Raw genomic sequence first — 22852 nt, 5'->3', positions numbered from 1 at the left:
AGCCTGTTTCTGAATCATAAAAATTCAGAAGTAATAAAAAACCAAATAGAATTTTTTTATTGAGGCAATTGATTTCCATTGACATGTAGAAATAACTACTATAAATAACATTTTGTCATTTTATATTGAGGTTTGTGAGGGAAATTCAATTAGTGTTAGACTTGAAGAGCCTGTACTTAGTGCTTGGTGAGCAAAATGATTGTCACTATGGCAATACTTTGAGTTGATTCATTTTCTGTGTTACTTGTTTACCTAAGTGAGTACAGCAAACATTTTGGGCCTGACGTGACACTCTAGTCATAACACCTACCTTCTTTCCTCCCATATATTCTTCTGACAAAATTATAGTAGTAGTTACATTTGTTTAATTACCATTGCTTTTAAGAAAACTGAGAGGCACTGATTATTTCAAAATGTTTTGTCAAAATGTTATCTTTGGTCCTCTTTTTAGATCCTGTAATATCTTGTGCCAAAACAAAACAATTACGAGTTGTAAATGGAATTCCAACGCGGACTAATGTAGGATGGATGGTTAGTTTGAAATACAGGTAATTATTAATAGATACAAATCAGATGTATTTGGACTACTTGCAAAAGTCATATTCCCAACAGGATGTTTGTGCCATCCACACAGGCAGGCACTCATTTGAGCAGGATACAAGAGGAGACTGAACATATTCTGCTTGTTAACAGCCCTGGATTTTACAATTTGTGCCTCCACAGACAGTTCCTTTTAAATGTTCACGGAGGTCCCATTTGTGTTGGCACCATCTCTGATTGCAAGTGATGCTTCGGTAGTGATTAAGAAAGCACTACTACATAGAGAACCTGCTTATACCTTGGCATCACTGTAGTAGTTTTAAGAAGTTAGAACGTCCTAGAGTAAAGGAAGAAAGTGCATCCTTGCTACAATTAAATCACAGTGACATTAAAGTAGAATAAAGACCCTTGAAACTCAAGTTCTTTTATGAATAAGCCAATTCTTAGCAAGCATGGAGTTTGTATCCTTTGCTATAAATATAGATAAGACTTTAGATACCATGTAGAGGACAGCCTAAAGTTCTTTTAGTATATCCTTGCAAGGAGTAACCCATCAAATTTTAAAAGTATTTATGTCAATAATTATAGTGTAGCTGTCCTGGGTGTGTAGTACTGAAAGAAACTTGTGAGACTCACCAGAATTTAGAGCCAATTATGAAATATAAAGGTTTAATGAAGGCTCCAAGGGGGAAGAGTGTTTCATTTGCTTTATAGAAAATGTTCTAGGAATCCACATATCTGAATGAATTAGTGATTCTTTGCAAATCTCATAAGTCCAGGAAAAAAAGGGGGCATATACTTCCTAATTTATTATTACCCATGGGAGATTGTATAAGAATACTCCTTTGGGAGTCTGCACCCTTGGAGCAGCAGGTGAAACTCTTTTTGCATCAGATTAGAGTACTATAAACTTTTAGATAAACATATTTTCTTTTAAGTCCAAGTCCTCAGTAAAAACAGCTGTTTAGTTATTCTTCCAAAACACATACTGAGAGGAATAGAAATTAAAACTCGATATATACTCTCATCCTCCTCTGTGGTACAGGCCATAAATAATTGTGGTCTTAGTCTGGGAACCTTCTTCTTTTACCCTCTGAAGCACTGAACATCTATACTCTTTGGAACTGTAAATTGTGAAAAGTTGTGCTTTTTCTATTTCTCCGCCAAAAAAATAATGCATTTACAGACTTAGGATATCATCAAATAAATGCACTAGTATTTTTCACTCTCTATAAATATTTTATAATTTCCTAGATGATATGTCTTACAAAATTGTTTCCTTTTAAGTGAAATATTAGATTGCTCATTTTAAGCTAAACAAATTTACTGAAACTCAACAATGTCCTAAGTTAATGTATCAAAGATAAGTAAGGGTGATGAAAGAAAGGAATAGTGTACCGATCTATATTGCTACCACCAGATAGTTTTCAGGGTCTTAGGTAAAAACTCAAATTTGCGTTTTTGTAATCAGATATTGAATTTAAAATAAGTCTACATTGTTTTTGTTCTTTTGCATTTTTTTTGTTTATTCTAAGTATCCTATTTTTGTAGTACATACTTGCTCTCCCAAGGATAGATACGCACACAGGTGAATGTGTGTGTTGGCAATGCATGTTGGTGTGTAGTGACAGGGCTCCTTAAACAAAAATAAAGTTGATTTCCTAAAGTTGTAATCACATTATGAAAAAATGCAAATGCTACAATCCTCAAATATCATCTTTCCAGTCAAAGGATTATTCATTTTATTCTAGTTAATTTTTACATTTTCCTCTCAAATGCATTTATTTTTAACAAATGGAGACATAGGTTTAGCATTAATTGGCAGGCACCCTTTCTGCACAGATGTTACTTGTTTCTCTTTCCTCTCTCATAGAAATAAACATATCTGTGGAGGATCATTGATAAAGGAAAGTTGGATTCTTACTGCAAGACAATGTTTCCCCTCTCGGTAAAGTGTTTCTGAAGCCAATATTTGTTTTGAGCACTTAAAAATATGTAAAACCTCCATTTAGCTTTTAGACTTAGAATATGTATTCACTTAACAGATTCACCAGCACGGCAAATTAATTTCTTTCTTTAGATTTAACTCACAAAATTCACTTTGACTTAATTGACATTTGTGACTAGATACTACTTCTGTTCACTTCTTTCCACAATTGACATTATTCTCATTTGGGGGGAAATTTTGCTAGAATTATGTAAATAATTTTTTTTCCTCAACCTCTTCCTTGCAATGCTACATTTCTAGATAGAAATTCTTTTCTGAATTACCAACAAATTTCTCTCAAGTCTCACTTCTCCTTTCTTATGTAGATACAGCCTCCAAATCATCCCGGGAATAGTTTTTAATGAGAATTAGCCTAAGGAAAAGTTAAGGAGGCAGCATTTGTAAGCTTGCTTCCTGATTCTCATCAAAGTCACTTGGATTTTGGTAGAATAAATTTTCAATCATCATTGATAAGCCAAACTTATACAAAGCGAAGATAAGAAGGAAAATCTACAGAACATTATAATTCATGTAATGTGCTTTACCTGAGAATTTTTCTCATGTGATTTACTCTTAAACATAATCAAAAGGTTGTTTTTTTGTTTTAAATAACTGTTTAGAATTTGAGCAGTTTAAAGGCTCTTTCTGCTTATGTGTACTTGTAGCATTCCAGATCTCTCATAACAAATATGTTGCCCTTTATTATATTTTGATGCAAATTTTAAATTTAGTTATTTATCTGCTCTTATAAGCTAAAATAATAATATGGGTGAACAATATCACCCAATTTAAAATTATATTTTACATTTAAATTTTTAATTTAGAAACAGAGACTTGAAAGATTATGAAGCTTGGCTTGGGATTCATGACGTCCACGGAAAAGGAGATGAGAAACGCAAACAGGTTCTGAATGTTTCCCAGCTGGTATATGGGCCTGAAGGATCAGATCTGGTATTATTGAAGCTTGCTAGGTTAGTTGCTTAAGAAGGCTTTATATTTTTAACCTACAATGGAATTAGTGAAGCTTTTTCTTTATATATGTGGCTATTCTTTCTCTTTTATGTAAATTTATTATAAAAGCATATGTCACATGTCATATGTGTGTGTATTACATAGAGACAAAGAGAGTCATCTTCAAAATTTTCAAACTTAATAAATTAAGTTTGACCAATAGTTTGATCAGCCTGCTCCAAAACCAAAACTTAGTAAATAATCATCTGATAACTTTAATAGGTAAAATAATGCATAAAAAAGCAGTGACCATTTAGCAAGTAATATTAACAAGTAAGTGACTCATTTCTCTGCTATCTACTCCTACTTCTACTACAAACATATAATAGACATTCCCTTTTTCTTTTTTTGAGAAACAAGACTGCTTATTCTCAATATCATATTAAAGATTAACACTAAATTTAAATTTATTTTATTTATTTATTTTTTTATTTAAATTTATTAATTCTATGTTGAATTCAATCAAGGGTATTTACCATTGCATTTTCTATTTTCAGGCCCGCTATCCTGGATGATTTTGTTAGTACAATCGATTTACCTAATTATGGATGCACCATTCCTGAAAAAACCACTTGCAGTGTTTATGGCTGGGGTTATACTGGATGTAAGCTATTTTTAAAAAGATAAGACAACATCATACTTATTTTATTTAAAACAATTCTATTTGTTTCTCATTTTTCTCACCTTACCCTATGTTCATTAACTGTACATTTTTACCCCATTCTAGCGATCAACTTTGATGGTCTATTACGAGTAGCACATCTCTATATTATGGGGAATGAGAAATGCAGCCAATACCATCAAGGGAAGGTGACACTGAATGAGTCTGAAATCTGTGCTGGAGCTGAAAATATTGTATCAGGACCATGTGAGGTAAAAAGGGCATTTTAAAAAAATAAGAAGTATATAGTAAATATCATAGATTCTTATGTTTCTTTTTTGTTTGTTTGGTCCATTTTTCTCAAATAATAATCATTGTCTACCAACTTGTTCTAAGAGAGAGAAATTGGGGAAAGATAATCCCCTTCATTACTCTTGTGCACTTATTTTAACTAAATAGTAAGAAAAAACATGTTTCATTATCAGCAAGCTATGATGAGATTTGTCTCTCAAAACAGCAATAACCTAATACAGCCAGAACTCTAATGGAAAGCTGTTCAAATTAAAAGTCCCCAATATGTAGTTTGATACAATAGCTTGCATTTTTCTAATGTTTTCTAAAGTTATCCGATCTCCCCAAGTTCTCCCTAAATGAACTCTATGCCTGATTTTAAACTTTTAAATGTGTTTTTGGTTAAGCCAGTGTGTGTATGCTTGTGTGTGTATGTGTGTGTGGGAGGTGGGGGGTTAAACAAATTCTATTTTAAAAAACCAAAAGGTCGAAGTTGGTGACTTTAAGAGCTTGAACATTTTCATTTGTTAGGCAACTGTTCTTTCAACTTGACAGTGCTCCTATCCCTATTGTACATAGACAAGCTGTTAAACCATTATTTTACGTGTAATATTTTCTTTACTTTTTAAATTTTATCAATTTTAATCAATTTTTATACACATTTTGTTATTTTTAAATTATTTCTGAAGTTGAGAACATTTTTTTTACATTTTTGTTAAAATTTTAATTCCAGTGTGGTTAACATACAGTGTTAGTCTATGGTATACAATATAGTGATTCAAAAATTTTATATACATCATTACTCAGTGCTCATCATGATAAGTGTACTCTTAATCCCCATCACCTATGTCATCCATCCTCCCCAACCCCACTCTGGTAAGCATCAGTGTGTTCTTTATTTGTTTTTTGGGGTTTTTTTTCTTTGTTTTGTATCTTAAATTCCCCATATGAATGATTTCAAAATCATATGGTACTTGTCTTTCTCTGACTGGCTTATTTCACTTGGCATTATATACTCTAGATTCATCCATGTTCCTGCAAATGGCAAGATTTCATTCTTTTTTTATGGCTGAGTAATATCCCAGTGTGTGTGTGTGTCTTCTTTATCCATTCATCTCTTCTATTAAGGGACTCTTGAGCTGCTTCCATAATTTGGCTATTGTAAATAATATTGCAATAAACATAGGAGTGCACGTATCCTATTGAATCAGTGTTTTCATACTTCTTGGGTAAATACCCAGTAGTGGAATTACTGGATCATACAGTAGTTCTATTTTTTAATTTTTTGAGGAACCTCCACGCTGTCTTCCACGTAGTTGTACCAGTTTACATTCCCACCAATAGTGCAAGAGAATGCCTTGTTTTTCCACATCGTGGCCAATGCTTGTTGCTTCTAGTGGTTTTGATTTTAGCCCTTCTGATAGGTATGAGGTAATATCTCATTGTAGTTTTGATTTGCATTCCCCTGATTATGAATGATGTTGAACCTCTTGTCACATGTCTGTTCAAAATGTTTGTTCATGTCTTCTGCTCATTTTTCAATTGGATCATTCATTTTTTGAGTGTTGACCTATATAAGTTTTATATATTTTGGATGCTAACTCTTCATCAGATATGTCATTTACAAATATCTTCTTCCATTCATTGGTAGCCTTTTTTAGTTTGTTGACTATTTCCTTCACTGTGCAGAAGGTTTTTATTTTGATGCTTGATGTAGTCCCAGTAATTTATTTTTGCTTTTGTTTCCTTTGCCTCAAAGGACATATCTAGAAAAATATTGTTATGACTGATATCGAAGAAATTACTGCCAGTGCTTTCAGTGGTTTCAAGTCTCACATTATATTCTTAATCCATTTTGAATTTGTGTGAATTATTTGTGTGTATGGTGTAAGAAAGTGGTCCAGTTTCATTCTTTGCATATTGCTGTCCAGTTTTCCCAACACCATTTGTTGAAGAGATGGTCTTTTTCCCATTGCATCTTCTTCCTCCTTTGTTGAAGATTAATTGACTATATATAATTGTTGGTTTATTTCTGGATTTTCTATTCTGTTCCATTGATCTATGTGTCTATTTTTTGCCAGTACCATACAGTTTGGTTATGACAGCTTTGTAATATATCTTGAAATCTAGCATTGTGATACCTCCAGTTTTGTTCTTTTAATTTTTCATTTGCTTTGGCTCTTCAGGGTCTTTTATGGTTCCATACAAATTTTAGAGTTTTGTTTTCTTTTTTCTAGTTATGTATAAAATGCTATTGGTATTTTGATAGGAATTGCATTATATTTATAGATTCATCTATAGCATGGACATTTTAACAATATTTGTTCTCTCAGGCCACGAACATAGAATATCTTTTCATTTCTTTGTGTCATCTTCAATTTCTTTTATCATTGTTTTATAGTTTTCAGAACACAGGTCTTTCACCACCTTGGTTAAGTCTATTCCTAGGCCTTTTATTATCTTTGGTGCAATTGTAAATGGGATTGTTTCCTTATTTCTCTTTCTGATACTTTATTATTATTAGTAGTATTATTATATTTATTATTAGTATATGGAAGTACAATAGATTTTTATGCATTGGTTTTGTATACTGTGACCTCACTGAATTCATTTGTCAGTTCTAGTAGTTTTTTTGGTGGAGTCTTTAGGGTTTCCTGTTTAGAGTATCATGTCATCTGCAAATAGTGAAAGTTTGACTTCTTCCTCACTGATTTGAATACCTTTGATTTCTTTTTGGTATCTGATTGCTATGGGGAGGACTTCTAGTACTATGTTACATAAAAATGGTGAGAGTGAACTTCCCTTTCTTGTTCCTGACTATATAAGAAGAGCTCTCAGGTTTTTCCCACTGAAGATTATATTAGCTATGGGTTTTTCATAGATGGCCTTTATAATGTTGAGGTGTGTTCCCTCCAAACCCACTTTCTTGAAGGTTTTTGTCATGAATGGATGTCATATTTATCAAATGCTTTTTCTATATCTATTGAAACAATCATATGGTTTTTATCCATTCTGTTATTCATGTGATATATCTTGTTGATTGATTTGCAAATATTGAACCAGTCTTATACCCCAGGAATGACTCTCACTTGGTCATGATGAATGATTTTTTAAATGTATTGTTGAATTTGGTTTACTAATATTTTGTTGAAGATTTCTGCATCTATGTTCATCAGGGATATTGGCCTGTAGTTCTCTTTTTCTCTAGTGTCTTTATCTGGTTTTGATATCAAGGTAATGTTAGCTAGCATCATAGAATTAATTTGGAAGCTTTTCTTCCTCTTCTATTTTGGGATTCTTTGCAAATAGGTATTAACTCTTCTTTAAATGTTTGGTAGAAGTCCCCTGTGAAGCCTTCTGCTCCTCAACTTTTGTTTGTTGGGAGGTTTTTTTTTTCTGATTTAATTTCATTGGTGTTAATTGGTTTGCTTAAATTTTCTATTTCTTCCTGATTCAGTTTTGAGAAGTTATATGTTTCTAGGAATTTATTCATTTCTTCTAGGTTGCCCAATTTGTTGGCATGTAATTTTTCATAACATTCTCTTATAATTGTTTGTATTTCTGTAGTGTCAATTTTTATCTCTCTTTTTCATATCTGATTTTATTTGAGTCCTCTCTCTGTCTCTCTCTATGATGAATCTGGCTAAAGGTTAATTAATTTTGTTGATCTTTTTAGGGGGTTCCTGGGTGGCTCAGTTAGTTAAGTGTCTGCTTGGCTCAGGTCATGATCTTGGGGTCCTGAGATTGGGTCCCGCATTGTGTTCCCTGCTTAGTGGGAAGTCTGCTTCTCCCTCTTCCTCTCCCCCTCCTTCTTGCTTATACTCTCTGCCCTTTCTAGTGCTCTCTCTCTCTCTCTCAAATAAATAAAATCTTAAAAAAATTGCTGATCTTTTCAAAGAGCCAGCTTCTGTTTTCATTGATCTGTTCTATTGATTTTTTTTCTTTCTGTTTTATTTCTACTCTAATCTGTATTATTCCCTTCCTTTTGCAGGGTTTGAGTTTTGTTTGTTCTTTTTCTAGGTCTTTTCAGTGTGAGGTTAGGTTGTTTTTTCTTGCTTTGTGAGGTAGACCTGTGTTGCTATAAATTTCCATTTTACAACAGTTTTTGCTATGTCCCAAAGATTTTAGACCATGTGTTTTTATTTTCACTTGTCTCCATGTATTTTTGGTTTCCTCTTTGATTTCTTGGTTAACTCATTCACTCTTTAGTAGTGTGTTATTTAACCTACATATATTTGTCGTCTTTCCAATATTTTCTTGTGGTTGATTTCTAGTTTCATGGTGATGTAGTTGGAAAAGATGCACGGTATACCTCTGATCTTTTTCAATTTGTTAAGACTTGTTTTGTGGCCTTATATGTAATCTATTCTGGAGAATGTCATATGCAGAATTGAAAAGAATGTGTATTCTACTGTTTTAGGATGGAATGCTCTGAATATATGTTAAATCCATCTGGTTCATTGTGTCACTCAAAGCCACTATTTGTTGATTTTCTGTTTGGATGATCTATCCATTGATATAAGTGGGGTCTTAAAAGTTTTCCTACTAGTATTGTGTTACCATCAATTATTTCCTTTATGTTTGTTATTAGCTTTTTTATGTACTAGGCTGCTCCCATGGTGGGTGCATAAATATTTACAATTGTTATATCTTCTTGTCGGATTGTTCCCTGTATGATTATATAGTGTCCCTCTTTGTCTCTTGTTACAGTTCTTGTTTTAAAGTCTGTTTTGTCTGATAAAATTATTGCCACCCCAGCTTTCTTTTCACTTCCATTTGCATGATAAATGCTTTTCCATCCTCTCCCTTCCAATCTACATATCTTTAGGTGTGAAATTATTTCTAGGCAGCGTATACACAGGTCTTGCTTTTTTATCCATTCTGTTACCTTATGTCTTTTGGTTGGAATGTTTAGATGTATTTTGAATGTGAGAGACACAGTCTCTAGGCCTAGGAGCTATGGAGTTGGGGAATACTCTGTGAGATAAGGCATGGAATGGGGAAAATAAATAGTGAAATATCTTTTGACATGTAGGAAAAAATTCTGAATATGGAATATAAATATGTGGTGCCATGCATGTGCTATATATATTGATCTGAGATTAATAAAAAAAAAGCTTATTACTAAGTCAGAGTTTTAAAAACTGCTTTAAAATGATATAGTTAGAAACAGATTGTGTGTTTATAACCACTTTCAAATTTGATGTTTTTCCAGTAGACCAGTATTACTATGTTCATTATTAGAATTGAAAATCTGCTAGGAGAAAGCTTGATTGATTGATTGATTGATTGATTGATCTTGCTTACCTACCTACTTATACTAAAAGCCATTTATTTATTTATTTATTTATTTATTTATTTAGATTTTATTTATTTATTCATGACAGAGAGAGAGAGAGGCAGAGACACAGGCAGAGGGAGGGAGAAGCAGGCTCCCTGCTGGGAGCCTGATGCCGGTCTTGATCCCAGAGCCCTGGGATCACATCCTGAGCCAAAGGCAGGCAGTCAACCACTGAGCCCCTCAGGTGCCCTTTCAGTTGGTGCATCAAAAGCCCTTTAAACATAAAGTTTTGAGTTCAACACAGCTTCAAGATCATTTAAGAGGCCATGCACTTTTCTGGCCTTTTTGCTGTTACTAAAAATGCTTCAGCAACTGCTCAGCAGGAACAGCCTCTAAGGTGATGTATTATCTGTATATTTTTAGAGTTCTAATTTTAGCATTGAATTATTTATTACAGTATCATATATTTATTTTTTATCCATATTGACAAGAAAATTTTAAATTGATTCTGTCACTTCCTAGAAATGCATTTATCTTCCAGAATGTTTTTTTTAATTTTAATATCACTTATATTTCAAATAAGGTAATATAATCCCTGTAGCCGCTGAAATCTAAACACTGAAGAAAATCTCCCAAATGTTTATATAATAGCAATAGGATCACATTTGGTGAAAGTCTGCCAAAGTGAATTGCTTTGGAGAATTATTTGTATCAGTGATCACTGGTGCATTTATTTAAAAATCAGATTTATTAACTCATATGGCATGGTTCATACAATGTCTCCTGGAATAAACTCTTTTCCCTTATTGTGTTATCTCCTACTTCACCCGCACCTTGATTTTCCCCATCATACAATGCCCATAGCACTCTTCTTTACCCTTGTTACAGAACTAAATTCTGCAGTAGTTCATCTCATCACATCACTGTTAGGGAAAATTCAGGGTAGTCTCACTCTTCTCACACAAGGATACCAGAAGCCAGTCATTGCAATCTTAGAAGGTTACATCGTGCATGAAAGTGATGTAACATATTTGCAATAATTATATATAATAATACACATTAGTATATACATGTTTATAAAAATATATACACAAATCAATCAGTTTATCATCTTTCATCTGTCATCTGTGTCTGATGATAAAATAGGGTAACTATATAAGAAATGCCATGAAATTATAGGCTACCTTCCACAAAGGGAACTATGAGATATAATATATATAAGTATATTAACTACAAATACAGTAGTAAATACAAAAATACTCTTTCTTTATGCCTGAAAATGTAATTTGCCAACAGTAAATAGAATTATTTTATCAATTAGAATTTATATTTAACTTGCTAAAATCTTTCTGGGGACAAGATTGAAGGAAGGAAAACAAAAAGCCTTAGAAATAAGGGAATTTGTGATGAAATTTAATCATTAAAACTGTATGATTATAGGTGGAATACAAAAGTTCTTGTATTTTTCAACATTTTCTAAATTTTCTATATTGAACATATTTTGAACATGAGAAGAAAATAAAAGTAAATATAAAGTGTACCCTCTAAATAGCTACTAGTTGTTTGGTGTTAATCTGCATTCAACAGAGAAAAACCCTCTTTAAAAGATGAGTACATATTTTGTATAAGGCAAATCATTCTTTTTTGTTTAAAGATTTTATGTATGTATGTATGTATTTATGTATTTATGTATGCATGTATTTATTTATTTATTTATTTATTTATTTATTTATTTATTTATGAGTGTGTATGCAAGCAGGGAGAGGAGCAGAGGGAGGAGGGCAAGTAAATTCTGTGCTGAGTGTGGAGCCTGATGCAGGGCTCGATCCCATGACCATGAGATCATGACCTGAGCTGAACTCAAGAGCACTCAGGGGCCCCTAAGCAAGTCATTTTTAAATGAATACTCCACAGGACAAGACTTTGAACTTTTGTACTTCTATCACTCTGACTTGGGTAATTCAGTAGAAAGATGACCAATGGTCTAGTACATCTCTTGGTGTCTTCATATCTCAGTTGCAGCTATTCTCTTTTTTTGTATGTGTATATTTGAGATAGAAATCAATATAGAAGATACTCATGAATTCTTAACTTTTGTTTCTAAAATAATACTTTGTTGTCCTTGTTGTTATTGTTGCATGTCTTTCTCTTAGGGAGATTATGGTGGCCCACTTGTTTGCGAACAACATAAAATGAGAATGGTTCTTGGCGTCATTGTTCCTGGTCGTGGATGTGCCATTCCAAATCGTCCTGGCATTTTTGTCCGAGTAGCATATTATGCAAAATGGATACACAAAATTATATTAACGTATAAGATACAACAGTCATAGCTGATGTAACTGTGTCTGAAGCTTCCATCAATACAATTCTCTTTTACACGAAGATTTCGGAGAACATGGAATTAAAGTGTCACTTAAAACAATCCTAAGACAACTACTTGAGTGTCATGTTTGTTAAGATACTCATTAATATTTATGGGTGTTTTCTGTTGTTTTGTTTGTCAGTGTTATTTTGTAAATGTTGAAGTGAATTAAGGTACATGCAAGTGTAGTAACATATCTCCTGAAGATACTTGAATGGATTAAAAATTGCAAAGGTATAATTGCTGGATGATAAAAGATTTAACAGAAAAGTTCAATTAATCTCTCTACGCTGCTTTCCAAGGTTAGTTTATGAATAAACCATAAGTTAAACATTATTTTAACCTCACAAAGACAATTTATACCTGTGTCCTTAAACTGTAACTCTATATTAAATTATATTACCTTTCATATACCATACATTATATTTCATTCATTTCTCCTCACTGTGTATCCTGTAATACTGGTACACATACTTTTTACAAAATCATGTACCCATATATTCAGACCTGGGTACAATGTGCATGCACTAGAGTTCAAATCATGGTATATGTATGTAACCTCTAAATATTCTGAAAGTATGTATTTGTAGCTTTTCCTTAAGAGAAAAATAGAAATTTCTGAAGATTAGTAGAAATTTTAGGGAAAGATGCAAAATAGAAGTGATCAGCTCATTCTCTGTAAATAATCTGCAGATGACCTCTACTGGTTGGCATTTAAGGTGTGGTCATGACCCATAAAGTTAAGTAACATCTAATCTAGGTGTTTAAATATATTTATCATCCTAGTCATTGTGTAGTTTCTAATTCTTAAAGGGAAGAGGGTATATGTGTATCAGTATTATTTCTTTCCTTCAAATTTAGGGAACCTTATTTATGCAAGATACTTTTATATCCACTTTCCTAAAGTATTTTCTTTATTATTCTTAGGCAATTGTCTAATTGAAGCTTAAAAATGTATTTAAGTAGGTTAACTCTAAGACTTGCTGCTGTGATTGGCTTGTAGCTCACTTTCTTTAAAATTTTTAAAATTATTTTGGAGGAAAATTTCCATATATCCCCAATGATTTGTAAATAGACTTTCATCAAACTATGAATTAAAGTATATCTTGATGAAAAAAATCAAAATACATTTATCAACCTGGAAGTTTTTAGCCTAATAAAATTTTACTCAAGTAAAGGGAAAAAACTAAAAGGAAAGGAAAGGAAAGGAGCTAGCTTATCTAAACTCTGAATTCAATTATTTTTTAAAGTGGAGTTGAATCTGCAGAATGAAATATTTTATCAATATGTCTTCATTTTATCTTATTTTGTTTTACATAGATCTTTCTAATGCCATGGGGAATATCCATTCAAATTTTGTATTCTGTCTCATAAAACCAAATTATCATATTTATTGTTATGTTTGACATGATTAGCTAAAAAATCACATATTTGTCAAGAAATGAGACAACAAGGACTAGTAGAATAGGCTGTGAATTTTCACAAAATCATTCTATACAAACTTAAAAAGAATTATTTGAGTGATTCCAATCCATTTCTCTAATTCGTTTCTCTTAAATGGTATCAATTAAGGCCAGAGATCCAAACAATGCTCTAAATGCCTCAAAGAACACTGTTCGATCTTGAGTAAAATGCTCTTAAATTATTTGAAGCTTAGTCCATAGAGTATAGGACAGAAAATCCAGAAATGCCTATGCAAATCCAGAAATGTATATCTGAATTGTGCCATACAAATTGAACATACTGTAATAAAATATGTGCTGGTATCAAGGAACAGTGAAAGCAAAGAGAGATCCAGAAAGTCATCAGTCCACACCATCTTCTTTGATTGCATTTTTCTTTCTTTATGCAATATATCATTTTAATCAAAACACTGGGAATTTCAAAGATATATTGTTCCTAAATTAGAGTATTTTTCAGTTTTTTCTTGACAAACTGGCAAAATTTGATTGTCATATATTAATGATACTTGTTAAACATTTATGAAATTCTAATATGTCTAAATACTCACATTTTAAAATATTTCTTTTTTGTCTTTTCCTCTAAATTTCCACAGAGAGATGGGATTACCTAGACATAAGATGCAGCTAACTTTTTAGATATTTTGAACTCAATGTTTTCCATTTTATTATAGGGTGAAAACATACCACCAATAAAACCATTGACATGGTGCACAAAGGAGTCCTAGTTTTGGGAAGTTCCCTTTGTAATAGAGGGAGATCAGTAAAATTAATAATAAAAGCAAGATGAGCAAGATCCATGGTAGGACAATGAAAAATCACTGTTTTTAGGTGGTAGGACAATGAATAATCATATAATTTTTCTCTGGCGAAAAGATACTATTTCCTGGTCATTCTTTTCTTAATAAATGACAAAAAATGAAAATCCAACTTATCCAAAATCCATTGTATTTTGAGTAATGGACAAAAAGATCTTTTAAATTAGAAGTTTTCAGTGCTATTTTTGTTTGGGCTGTTTGAATGATGGTGATGTGCTGTTGTAATTGTGGACATTTTCTTATGTCTGCCAGGAATAGTAATGTAAAATTAAAATATTTGTCATAATGCCTCTGCCGTGCAGAAGGGATGATAATCCTTTTGTATACTTCTTTAATTTTATTGTAAAATATGTAATGAGTTTTACCTATTTGCTGTGGGCAGGTCCTCAGTAAAATGGTTTATATTGAGTCAATTTCTAGTATTAACAGGCTCTTGCTTGCTATCTAAGTGTTTCAAACTATGGGAACCATGAGACACTGGAAAGCAAGGATAATAACAATAACGGCATGTGATAGAAAAATTGTATTTCACTTATTCCTGTGAATATTTCTTGTTGGTACCAATGGTACTATACAAAGTGAATGTTATAGCCACAACATTCTCTTAAAAAGAAAAAAAAGCACTGTCAAGAAGTGAGAAATTATTATCAGACATTTTTCGTTGTTTGCTAAATATCTTCTTTTTTTTTTAAAGAAAACTGGTATGGCAATATAGAAATCATGAGGTAAAGAATTTTAATAAACTCTAATACTAAAAACCTTTAAATTGTTTACTAAGGGTCCAAATAAACTTTTAAGTATGTCCCATCTTTATAGACAAACTCATGAGAACAATAAAATTAACTTGAATAAAAAGACATAGTCTATGTGTAAATACTTTCCACAATAAAGTACAAAAAGAAGTTATCTTTCAATGTTCAAGTGAGTTTTGTGCTAAAAATTTACTAATACAAAAAAAATGTTAAAATTTTCCAGTCCCAAAAATCTTGACAGTGTATTTTAAGTAGGTTCATTTCCATTTGCACAGAAAGTTTCTTTCTTTAGGAAACTGAAAATGGAATACTGTGGATGTTATGACTGTTTGTCTTGGTGTAAATAGGAAATTGATAAGCTGCCTATTGAGTGGTATAGCTGGATGCTTACCCAAAAAGGGAACACTGTGGTTATGACTTGTGTATAAAGTTTCTGTAGTTAATAAAGTTGCTATTTTTATAACCATGATTATATTATTATTCTTAATAATAATAAAATATTTTATCAAAATGCTTCCTTTCTCTTATTATAATTATCTACATGGACATATTTGAATCTGCTCGAGGGCTTACTGCAGAAAACAACCATGATCTCATTGACAGAAATTGCATATACTTTGTTGCAATGAAGACTAGAACTAAGACAAATAATCATTATTTTACTCCAACTTCTATCCATGGCATTATCAGCCGGTCTTCAGTAAACTATTAATCTCTATGCATTTTGTTCTCCCACTCTATTATATAATTATTTAGTCATTTTCATATTTGCTAGCATGGTGCTATGATATAACTTGCTAATAAAAGCAAAATATTGTTATGAATGATCATCTAAATTCCTTTACTATATCACTATATATCACAAAAGTAATTGTAAATGATTCAATAAATCAATTTGGAGTATAGCTTTAAAATATGCATTAAATTCAGAATAAATGTGAATCTACCAGACTCACCTAATTAAAATCAAAAGCAAGTTTGGAAGAACAGATTATCAACCAATCTAACCAAAAAGAGCTCTGTAACCTACTGATTATTTCAAGTTATATTGCCTCTTCCTCAAAAAAATTGTACTATTAATTTTCTGGCATAGATGCCTATATCAAATGATGATTAGTGTATCTAATTCTAGAGCCCTTGATAGTATCTGATCTTCCTAATAATTATTATCTAAGAAGAATATATGCATTTATTCATTTCTGGTATCAGTATTTCTGATAGCAGTATCAGAGAATCTATCTATCTATCTATCTATCTATCTATCTATCTATCATCTATCTATCATCTATCATCTATCTATCTATCTATCTATCTATCTAATCTATCTATCTATCTATCTATCTATCTATCTAATCTATCAATCATCTATCCAGACTGTTACATTTACAAATCTCAACTTATCTTAATTGCATGTATTGTTTAGGAAAGCCAAAATTAAAAGTAACTTCAAGATAAAAAGAATATTCGTAGTAATTCGGGCAAAGTTTACAGTCCTATGAAGAATACATTATAGCCTAAACCACCGCTAAGCAAGCAAGACAGAAAATACTGGATAAAGGAAATAATTCAAAAGAATGTGTGATAATAGATTATGTACATGTATTTTTTTAAAGATTTTATTTATTTGACAGCACGCGTGCACACAAGCAGGGTGAGGGGCAGAGGGAGAGGGACAAGCAGACTCCCCACTGAGCAGAGCGCCTGATGCCCAGTGGGGCTCAATCCCAGGACCTCGGGATCATCAACAGAGCCAAAGGCAGACGTTTAACTACTGAGCCACCCCGGCGCCCAGATTATATATATATATATATATATATTATTGTATGCTTTTAAAAGGTAGAGAACAACATCAAAACAAACAAAACCTATCAATCTGACATATTTTCTAACTCCAAACTGACTTTGGGCCCTCATTTTTCTCAAACACTCCTGAACATCCATCACTTTATTTTCATCATTTTATTTCACATCATAAATGTCTTCACTTTTAAACTTCATGTCTGTGTTCAAACAGTTCCTGTAAATACCAGGCTTCTCTTTAACTCTCCCAACCTTCAAAGGTCATGCAATTTCCCTTGTGATCCATCCTCAACATCTTTATTTAGAAGTCATTACTTCTTCAACTCTACTGCTGGGTTTGCTGATGGTTTCTTTCCACTTGTTATCAGTCTGCCTATGACTGACTACATGAGGTTTATTTTGTTTTGTTTTTTTTTCTGTTTTGCTTTTATTTTTATTTTTTTAAGATTTTATTTATTTATTCATGAGAGACACAGAGAGAGGCAGAGATATAGGCAGAGGGGGAAGCAGGTTTCTTGCAGGGAGCCCCATGTGGGACTGGATCCCAGGTCCCAGGATCCCCCACTCTGAGCCAAAGACAAACGCTCAACCGCTGAGCCACCCAGGGGCCCTGTTTTATTCTGCTTAACTTTTAATGTGCAAAATGCCTCCACTCAGTTTGGGCTGCTTGGAGACATCAGCAATGTCTTGTTATCAATATTTGTATGTTTCTTATTTTGCACAATGCTTCACCTGTAATGATATCTTAAAATATTTTGCAATTATTAATATTTTATCATCCACCCTCTTTTTGAAGGTTTATCAGTATTACACAGAGATGTGCAACTTTTGTAAAGATTAGGCAACTTCAATAGAGGTTAAGAATCTTAGGGCTTCATATTTAATTACATTATTTAGATTTCAATTAGTAAATGAGACTTTTTCAATTGTTTATTGTATTTCATACACTAGAGCATGCATCTAGAAAAGTGAGGAGTTATTAACTCTGAAGAGTTTATACCTTTATATTTGTAAATGTAGTTATTAAAAATAAAAAATGGGGATCCCTGGGTGGCGCAGCGGTTTGGCGCCTGCCTTTGGCCCAGGGCGCGATCCTGGAGACCTGGGATCGAATCCCACATTGGGCTTCCGGTGCATGGAGCCTGCTTCTCCCTCTGCCTGTGTCTCTGCCTCTCTCTCTCTCTCTGCGACTATCATAAATTAAAAAAATAATAAAAATAAAAAATGGAGAACTAGATTGTAGCTTGCTAATGGATGCAGGTGTGTACTTTATGTAAACACCTGATACAAAATCTGATACAGTTTTGATTACGTCTGTGAATGTTTTCCCCTTTCTCCTTTACACGCTACCACAAAACACTGATGTCATAACATTGAGGGGAAAAGGATCATACCAATTATTGCAAAAATATTCTGAGGCAGCAATAGTCTACTCATTAGATATATGCAAATATGCCATCTGCTGTGCATTGAGTAGTTTCACAATATTGTTATTCAATTAGCAAACGGTTTTCATTTGGTGAATTTTCTTAACTGAGAGAAATCAACTTGGGTAACATGTTGCAATGAAGTGACATGAAGGGGTAGATGAATTTTCATATTTTTTCATACATATTTAAAGTTTTACAAAGATGTTCAGTTTTCAGAGTCTAATTTTTTAAGTTGCTAAAATTCAAATGCAGTGATAGTTTAGAATATAGGATTATATCCTAAAGTGAAAACTTTATAACCTATCAAAGAAAAATAATGAAAAATTTGACACTATGGAATGATAAAAATCATTAAAGATCTTATCTTTAGAGGAGAAAGAAGAAGGTGCACTTTGGTTGTTCCAAGAGTTATTCTAAGAAGAAATGCTCAGGTCCTTCTGGTTAAGAGAGTAAGAATACGGGGAAAATAAGCTTGATATTTCAGTCAGATAGTTTAGGTACCATTCAGAATCTTCACATTCTGAAGACATCATAATGCATAAATGAATATGAAAACTCATAGAAGCTCTTACTGTGCATATTTCTTAAAATGGAAATATTTCTTCAATGACTTAGGTAAGCTTTACCCAAACTTTTCTCTCATGGGACATTATTCTACAGGACGCTTTAAAGCTGTAACGAAAACAAAATGTTTGGGGCTTGACTAACATTTAGGGATGCTGGGCTACTTTATACAGGTCACCTTATTGAAGAGTTCTCAGGGACCTTTGGACGATCATACGTGTTCTGAAGCTCCATGAGAGAGCATGGTATGACATATTCTTGAACTTTACCCCTTTAAAATTATGTAGACAATATTACATATTTATTTTCTGAAAAGGAGTCAGTGGTAACTACATACTATGAGATTTCTATTGTCTTTTATAATCTAGATTTTTTCTTTTCTTAAAAAAATCTCCCAACAATCTTTCCATTTGGCAAATTTTTGCCTTTTTACACTCAATCTGAGTAAAATTCAGACACTTAAGAGTTGAAGCATATTTTTCCTGACATATGTATTCCATCTACTTTGACCTCTCATATAATATTATCAACATAAAAGGATGATGACACAAACATATGAAAGTGATACTGTTTCACACCCAAAGGTTAAAAAAAAAAAAAAAAGAAAAAAAGGCCAAAACATCATAGTGTTTTCCCATCTTGCTAGTCCCCACATCAGCTGAAACTTCCAGTGTTGGAAACAGGGGAGCTAAGGGGGAAAATGGTAAGTAAAGGTTATAAAAGAAAGAAAAATGAAAAGAGGAAAAGGGAAGGAAAATAAACCTGGAGGGAAACTGGGCGACATTTTCTGTGGGTCTTTACAGGGACCCAGAAGTAAAGTGAGAAAAAGATCTAAAGCATTATTCTTTATTAGGCTCTTTCCTTCTTAGTCATAACTCTCTGCATTTCCCAGATCCACGGTAATCACTAAGTGTAATGAGTCATCCTAAAATAAACAAACATAGAGTCTGAGCATGGATCGTCTGCCTTCACAGTCAATGTCCGATTTTTATTCTTTCATTCTTTCCACCTTTTTTATTTGCCGCCTCCATCAATTATATCTTAACTGTAATCCAAAGTAACAGGGAAACACAAAGCTTTCCCTAAATCAACGTCACTCTCTAAAGCTTTACAACACTGCTCTCAGCTTCAAGGGCGTCAGCATCTTTCCGTTGCCATAACTTACAGGTGGACCTGGCTGGAGCCTCTGCCCGGCAGCTAAATGGGAAAGAGCTGGGGGGTGCCAGATGGAGATGCAAAGGCGAGAGCTTAACTGTCTACTTGACATCACTGCTTGGATGTGCTGTCACCGTCTAAACATGTATCCAAAACCAAACAACAATACCTTCCGTCCCTTCGATCTTCTCCACAAAAGGCACATGGATCTGGTTTACTCAAACCAGGATCCAGAAAGTTAGTTTTTACCTGTGTTGTGTCTCCCTCTCTCTATCTGAACAAACTCTAAGAGATCGGTTTCATTTCCCAAATATGTGCTCCATCTTTCACACGTCTTCATCTCCAGTGGCTCCGCCATGACCCAAGCCACAATTCTCTTTTGCCTTCAATTACTACAATAATATCAAAACATCTCTCCCTATTTACTCCAAACCATTTTCTATCCAGTTTCTAAAGTGCACGTTTTAAAATATAGCTGCATCATACTAGTGCTTAAAATCCTTCAGTGATTTCCCACTGGCCTGCCGATACCTCTATGGACTGTCCTTGACTGTCCGACTCACCCAGCACTTCTTCTCCTTTTGCCCATTACATTTATCTATAGCAGACTCTTTCCATCCTAAGAGTATGTTAAGCTCTTTCCTTCCCTGAAGTCTTTGTCTATGCTATTCTTTCTGCCTGGAATTACCCGCCCCCCCCACGCCACCCCCCACAGACACACTAGTTTTTGTCTGACTAATGCCTATTTCATCCTCAAGTTTAAATGTCACCAGTTGTCCCCCCACCCACTCTCCTGACCCAGTTACACATTACACATCTGAAAGTATGATATACTTCTATTTCGGAGTACTTACCTCATTTAATCACATTGATATTTGTATATATATATTTTTTCTCTCCTGTTAGGCTGTAAGCTCTGTGAGAACATGAAAGGCTAAGTTGAAATTCTTCACATATTTATCTTCAGTACTGGCTAAACCCTACATGATAAATATTTGTTACATGAATGTGTCAGTAATTATGTGCTTGCAGCATTTTTCCCCTCTGATCAGTTCCAAAATATAATGACATATACATCTCTAAATTTTGTTTACTATTAAAATAGTAGTATCTTCAAAGTCCTTTCATGGTGGTGTCAGGGAGGTGGTTTCTACTAGCTTTCGTCATACACTTTGTATTATGTGAGCAAATGTTTATTGATCATTTACTATGTGCTGGGCACTGGAAGTATAATAGTGAATAAGTAAAACTGGGCCCCTACCCTCATTATAAATACAGAGAAGCGTGGGAGACAAACACAAAACAAGAACATGAAATTGTATCTGAGAAGAGCAAAGAGCTTCTGGAACATACCAGATTTTGCAGAGCTTTTTGTCTCATCTTTTCTTAATCCTTCTATATTGCTGTAGTCTTAAAGTCTGCCAATTTGAATATTATTTTTCTTTTTTTGAACACTTCCATCATTGCATTACTATTTGTTTAACTAAGTTTAGAGTTACTTTTCTTTTATCTTCCCCTTTCTTGGTTCAGTTTTTCCAGGTTCCTAATCTTTTAAATCCTGCCCTTTCTTCATTACATTCTCAAGAATCTCATAACACTTTTAGTAGATTCAGAGAGGTTTATACATTTATCATCAGGAGAATAACACAACTTCTCAAACAGAGAGAACATGAGCAATTATTTGAGATGAAATTGTAAAGGTTTCTTTTGCTAGCACAAGACTGATCAATGTTTTATCATAATAAGCTTTTAATTATATTTGAAGATGATCTAATAATAATACATAATGCTTATTCAGTGCTTTCTATTTGCCAGGCTCTGTTTTATCTCATTTAATAATCATTACAATGTTACATAGGCAAGTTCTACAACTATATCCACTTTAGAGAAAAGGAAGTGTTCAAATAATCCGTAATATGAACACACTTGGGGCTTATTTTTAATATTAAATCTGCTTGACCCTTTCCTTCCATTATGTTGAATGAACATTTAATTATTTTCCCTAAAAGTAGGCTAAAAGGGGAAACTCTTATTTAAATAAGAAAACGTTGCTATCATCTGTGCAGGATATGAGCAAGAAGCTATTCAGAGGTCAAACTGTTGTTCAAGTACGCCTGGCCCAGAGTTCTGTGAGGCATCAACTAGAGGACCATGGCTTTCTCACCTTCAAATATGAATGGCTAAAGTATGAGTTGCTTGCAATACTAATTACTATGGAATTGAAGTTTGAAGGTAAGGCGGCTAGTTTAGAAGGGGAAGCTTCTTTATCTTTGATGGGGGAGGGGGATATAGCTATTGACAAAGAAAAGCAACATGCCTGTGAGATACAAATAGTAAGAACTTCAGAGAAACAGGTATGGTAAGAATTCAAAGGGCACCCATATGGGGAGGAAAAAGCCCAGAACCTATTCTGAAGCAAAAAAAAAAAAAAAAAAAAAAGAATAGCACCTTCCCTTTATTGTAGATATCCAGGGGGTGTTTTATGAAAGAGGGAAACACCTTCAAAGGCCATTTATAATCTTTTACATAGGGTCACTGCAGTCCCAGAAAAAAAACATGATTTACATATTTATCTTTGCATTATATTACATGGAATAAGAGACTTTGAGAACTCCAAAAACATGCTAAAAATCACCCCTTTGATTTACAGGGGGGAAAAAAGGAAGAGAAAAGTGAAATGACTTGCTTAGTCACACAGCTAGAGGTACAGCCAGTGCTGGAAATAAATGCACTCCTTTTTTAATTCAACACCTTGATTTTATCATTTACTTAGTTTGAAACTGAGATCGTAAATATAAAA

The 22852-nt window shown here is 33.2% G+C and overlaps 1 protein-coding gene across 2 annotated transcripts in view; it reads left to right on the top strand.

The window, feature by feature from the left end:
* HGF (hepatocyte growth factor) overlaps positions 1–15557 on the top strand; it is a 79971-nt gene extending 64414 nt beyond the window's left edge. For both annotated transcript variants that reach the window (XM_055301293.1, XM_055301292.1), the window contains exons 13-18: positions 452–548; positions 2414–2488; positions 3352–3498; positions 4036–4142; positions 4266–4411; positions 11865–15557. In XM_055301293.1, coding sequence (XP_055157268.1) covers positions 452–548; positions 2414–2488; positions 3352–3498; positions 4036–4142; positions 4266–4411; positions 11865–12041 — 749 coding nt within the window. In that variant the 3' untranslated portion in view covers positions 12042–15557. The remainder of the gene's footprint in view (positions 1–451; positions 549–2413; positions 2489–3351; positions 3499–4035; positions 4143–4265; positions 4412–11864) is intronic.
* The last annotated feature ends 7295 nt before the right edge of the window (positions 15558–22852 follow it).

The sequence above is a fragment of the Nyctereutes procyonoides genome, unplaced genomic scaffold (assembly GCF_905146905.1).
Source record: "Nyctereutes procyonoides isolate TBG_1078 unplaced genomic scaffold, NYPRO_anot_genome, whole genome shotgun sequence".
NCBI lineage: Eukaryota > Metazoa > Chordata > Mammalia > Carnivora > Canidae > Nyctereutes > Nyctereutes procyonoides.
The sequence above is the reverse complement of the archived record's forward strand: the minus strand, read 5'-3'. Positions and strand labels throughout refer to the sequence as shown.